Source organism: Procambarus clarkii, chromosome 38 (genome assembly GCF_040958095.1).
Source record: "Procambarus clarkii isolate CNS0578487 chromosome 38, FALCON_Pclarkii_2.0, whole genome shotgun sequence".
Taxonomy (NCBI): Eukaryota; Metazoa; Arthropoda; class Malacostraca; order Decapoda; family Cambaridae; genus Procambarus; species Procambarus clarkii.
In genome coordinates, this window is record NC_091187.1 from 11,687,179 (window position 1) to 11,691,831 (window position 4,653).

At 47.1% G+C, this 4,653-nt stretch overlaps 1 protein-coding gene across 1 annotated transcript; it reads left to right on the top strand.

Moving 5' to 3' along the window:
* The first annotated feature begins 3,602 nt into the window (after positions 1-3,602).
* On the top strand, positions 3,603-4,235 carry LOC138372176 (trichohyalin-like). Its single transcript, XM_069337491.1, has one exon. It carries the CDS (start codon positions 3,603-3,605, stop codon positions 4,233-4,235), a length of 633 nt encoding a protein of 210 aa, XP_069193592.1.
* The last annotated feature ends 418 nt before the right edge of the window (positions 4,236-4,653 follow it).

The following is a 4,653-nucleotide window of genomic DNA, read 5'->3' on the forward strand; positions in this document are numbered from 1 at the left end:
CAGTGCCTTCCACCCTTGATTGTCCTTGGAGAGGGTTCTGGGAGTTCTTCCACTCACCAAGTGGACTTGTGGGAGCTTGGTCCACCAGGCTGTTGCTTGGAGCGGCCCAAAGGTCCCCACATACCTCCTTGATGGGGTTCTGGGAGTTCTTCTACTCCCCAAGCCCGGCCCGAGGCCAGGCTGGGCTTGTGGGAGTTTGGTCCACCAGGCTGTTGCTTGGAACGGCCCGCAGGCCCACAAAGGAATGCACTGAAAGAACACGTTGTGGAAGCCACCTCTATCCACAACTGTCAGCCCACATGGGACAGTTTTCGAGCACAATTCAAAATTAAATGTCAAGATGAGGTGGGGGGGGGGGCACTACCAGCCTTCACAACGTCACTAAACTGATGTACTAAACTGCCCAAACCTAACCTAACCGAGGACCCACGAATAGAAAACTTGAACATCACGTCAATTTTCCGAGCCGCTGTGATTTTTAGAACAACTTACTTTGACGTTGGGAATATTAGGTGGGAATACGGTGCGTTATGCGAGAGGGCTGCGTGGTAGAGCCATCAGCTGCTGGACCAGTTGTTGCCCTCCATCACTCTCTTAAGTTATCCTCGTGATTCACACTCCAACACTTACGTGCTACAGGGTTATTCCTCTGTTTTTTTATCAATTTGTAACTACATAACAAAGTTATTTCTTAAACTTAATGTACCATCAGATAGTCCTTTATTTGTATTTTTTTTACACAGGAGGGTACAGGAGCAGACGACTGCTGACTCCTGTTAGCTGGCTGAGAGCTTTCCCTTCCCATAGCTCATGGTAAGCCTTACCCTACTAGTTTTACACACAGGTGGGTACAGGAGCAGACGACTGCTGACTCCTGTTAGCAGGCTGAGAGCTTTCCCTTCCCATAGCTCATGGTAAGCCTTACCCTACTAGTTTTACACACAGGTGGGTACAGGAGCAGACGACTGCTGACTCCTGTTAGCTGGCTGAGAGCTTTCCTTTCCCATAGCTCATGGTAAGCCTTACCCTACTAGTTTTACACACAGGTGGGTACAGGAGCAGACGACTGCTGACTCCTGTTAGCTGGCTGAGAGCTTTCCTTTCCCATAGCTCATGGTAAGCCTTACCCTACTAGTTTTACACACAGGTGGGTACAGGAGCAGACGACTGCTGACTCCTGTTAGCTGGCTGAGAGCTTTCCTTTCCCATAGCTCATGGTAAGCCTTACCCTACTAGTTTTACACACAGGTGGGTACAGGAGCAGACGACTGCTGACTCCTGTTAGCTGGCTGAGAGCTTTCCTTTCCCATAGCTCATGGTAAGCCTTACCCTACTAGTTTTACACACAGGTGGGTACAGGAGCAGACGACTGCTGACTCCTGTTAGCTGGCTGAGAGCTTTCCCTTCCCATAGCTCATGGTAAGCCTTACCCTACTAGTTTTACACACAGGTGGGTACAGGAGCAGACGACTGCTGACTCCTGTTAGCTGGCTGAGAGCTTTCCCTTCCCATAGCTCATGGTAAGCCTTACCCTACTAGTTGTACACACAGGTGGGTACAGGAGCAGACGACTGCTGACTCCTGTTAGCTGGCTGAGAGCTTTCCCTTCCCATAGCTCATGGTAAGCCTTACCCTACTAGTTTTACACACTGGTGGGTACAGGAGCAGACGACTGCTGACTCCTGTTAGCTGGCTGAGAGCTTTCCCTTCCCATAGCTCATGGTAAGCCTTACCCTACTAGTTTTACACACAGGAGGGTACAGGAGCAGACGACTGCTGACTCCTGTTAGCTGGCTGAGAGCTTTCCCTTCCCATAGCTCATGGTAAGCCTTACCCTACTAGTTTTACACACAGGTGGGTACAGGAGCAGACGACTGCTGACTCCTGTTAGCAGGCTGAGAGCTTTCCCTTCCCATAGCTCATGGTAAGCCTTACCCTACTAGTTTTACACACAGGTGGGTACAGGAGCAGACGACTGCTGACTCCTGTTAGCTGGCTGAGAGCTTTCCCTTCCCATAGCTCATGGTAAGCCTTACCCTACTAGTTTTTTCCTGGAATACGACCCGCCAAGAGGTTGTACTCTCAGGTCCAAATTTCTGCCGAGTGAATAGAAGCATTCAGTTAAGGTTTGGTTCCTAGTCAATTCCCCCTGGCAAGGGCTCGAACCCAGACAAAAATCGCTCGGGTGGCCTGTTACCACTGCACCACCAGACGGTTAATAACTCAAAGATTTATCAATGTAGGATTGTAACTCTAATGTTTATCAGGCTCTAACTCTAATGTTTATCAGGCTCTAACTCTAATGTTTATCAGGCTCTAACTCTAATGTTTATCAGGCTCTAACCGTAGTGTATATCAGGCTCTAACCGTAGTGTATATCAGGCTCTAACTGTAGTGTATATCAGGCTCTATCCGTAGAGTATATCAGGCTCTAACCGTAGTGTATATCAGGCTCTAACCGTAGTGTATATCAGGCTCTAACTGTAGTGTATATCAGGCTCTAACCGTAGTGTATATCAGGCTCTAACCGTAGAGTATATCAGGCTCTAACCGTAGTGTATATCAGGCTCTAACTCTAGTGTATATCAGGCTCTAACTGTAGTGTATATCAAGCTCTAACCGTAGTGTATATCAGGCTCTAACTGTAGTGTATATCAGGCTCTAACCGTAGTGTATATCAGGCTCTAACTGTAGTGTATATCAGGCTCTAACTGTAGTGTATATCAGGCTCTCTCCGTAGTGTATATCAGGCTCTAACTGTAGTGTATATCAGGCTCTAACCGTAGTGTATATCAGACTCTAACCGTAGTGTATATCAGACTCTAACCGTAGTGTATATCAGGCTCTAACCGTAGTGTTTATCAGACTCTAACTCTAGTGTATATCAGACTCTAACCGTAGTGTATATCAGACTCTAACCGTAGTGTATATCAGGCTCTCTCCGTAGTGTATATCAGGCTCTAACTGTAGTGTATATCAGGCTCTAACCGTAGTGTATATCAGACTCTAACCGTAGTGTATATCAGGCTCTAACCGTAGTGTATATCAGGCTCTAACTGTAGTGTATATCAGGCTCTAACCGTAGTGTATATCCGGCTCTAACCGTAGTGTATATCAGGCTCTAACCGTAGTGTATATCAGGCTCTAACCGTAGTGTATATCAGGCTCTAACCGTAGTGTATATCAGGCTCTAACCGTAGTGTTTATCAGACTCTAACTCTAGTGTATATCAGGCTCTAACCGTAGTGTATATCAGACTCTAACCGTAGTGTATATCAGACTCTAACCGTAGTGTATATCAGGCTCTAACCGTAGTGTTTATCAGACTCTAACTCTAGTGTATATCAGGCTCTAACCGTATCTCTGCACGTATGTAGACTATCCAATGTGTCAGTGGGAGGACACGTGTAGAATGACAGCTGTACAAATGTACTTTGGCCAGAGTGTGGACGAATGTGGGGTAGCAGATGTACACAGAATTTGCACATCTGTTAACACAGCTGCTCCAGTGGGTACCTTATTAAGTATTTCAGATGAAGTACATGTAGGTCAGCCAATGTATTCGTGCAGTAAACAGGGATAGTAACGGTACAAGGGTATACATGCCCAAGGAACAGCAGCTGTACAGACCCAAGGAACAGCAGCTGTACAGACCCAAGGAACAGCAGCTGTACAGACGCAAGGAACAACAGCTGTACAGACGCAAGGAACAGCAGCTGTACAGACCCACGGAACAGCAGCTGTACAGACGCAAGGAACAGCAGTTGTACAGACGCAAGGAACAACAGCTGTACAGACCCAAGGAACAGCAGCTGTACAGACGCAAGGAACAGCAGCTGTACAGACCCACGGAACAGCAGCTGTACAGACGCAAGGAACAGCAGTTGTACAGACGCAAGGAACAACAGCTGTACAGACGCAAGGAACAGCAGTTGTACAGACGCAAGGAACAGCAGCTGTACAGACGCAAGGAACAGCAGCTGTACAGACGCAAGGAACAACAGCTGTACAGACGCAAGGAACAGCAGCTGTACAGACCCAAGGAACAGCAGCTGTACAGACGCAAGGAACAGCAGCTGTACAGACGCAAGGAACAGCAGCTGTACAGACGCAAGGAACAGCAGTTGTACAGACCCAAGGAACAGCAGCTGTACAGACCCAAGGAACAGCAGTTGTACAGACCCAAGGAACAACAGCTGTACAGACCCAAGGAACAACAGCTGTACCAGGTATGAACACAGTCACACATGTACAAGAGCCATAACATATGGTGCAGCATATAACTGAAGGAGTACTGAGGGCCTACCAGACCTTCCCCTCTGGAGTCGGGTCCACCTGAGTTTGTCATTATCAACAAACAATGCGACCATAACCTGTATTACAATCATATGTGCGAGGATTATTTAATCCAGGCTTATTCCTGGGGGCAGGATACAGCATACAACGAAACCTGTACATTTATCAACAATCATGGCGGCTTTGTTTACATTTATTAAACAGTTTATGAGCTCCGAAGCACTACGAGGTTGTTTATAACAATAATAACCTTGGGTAGTGAAGTTTCCCAGCTCGTAAACTGGTTAATAAATGTAAACAAAGCCGCCATGATTGAGGAAAGATGTACAGGTTTCGTGCGTGGTTGTGTAAATGTTT

Bases quoted from the DNA above. Each gene is read 5' to 3' on its own strand.
- LOC138372176 (XM_069337491.1), top strand. From the start codon at position 3,603: ATGCCCAAGGAACAGCAGCTGTACAGACCCAAGGAACAGCAGCTGTAC.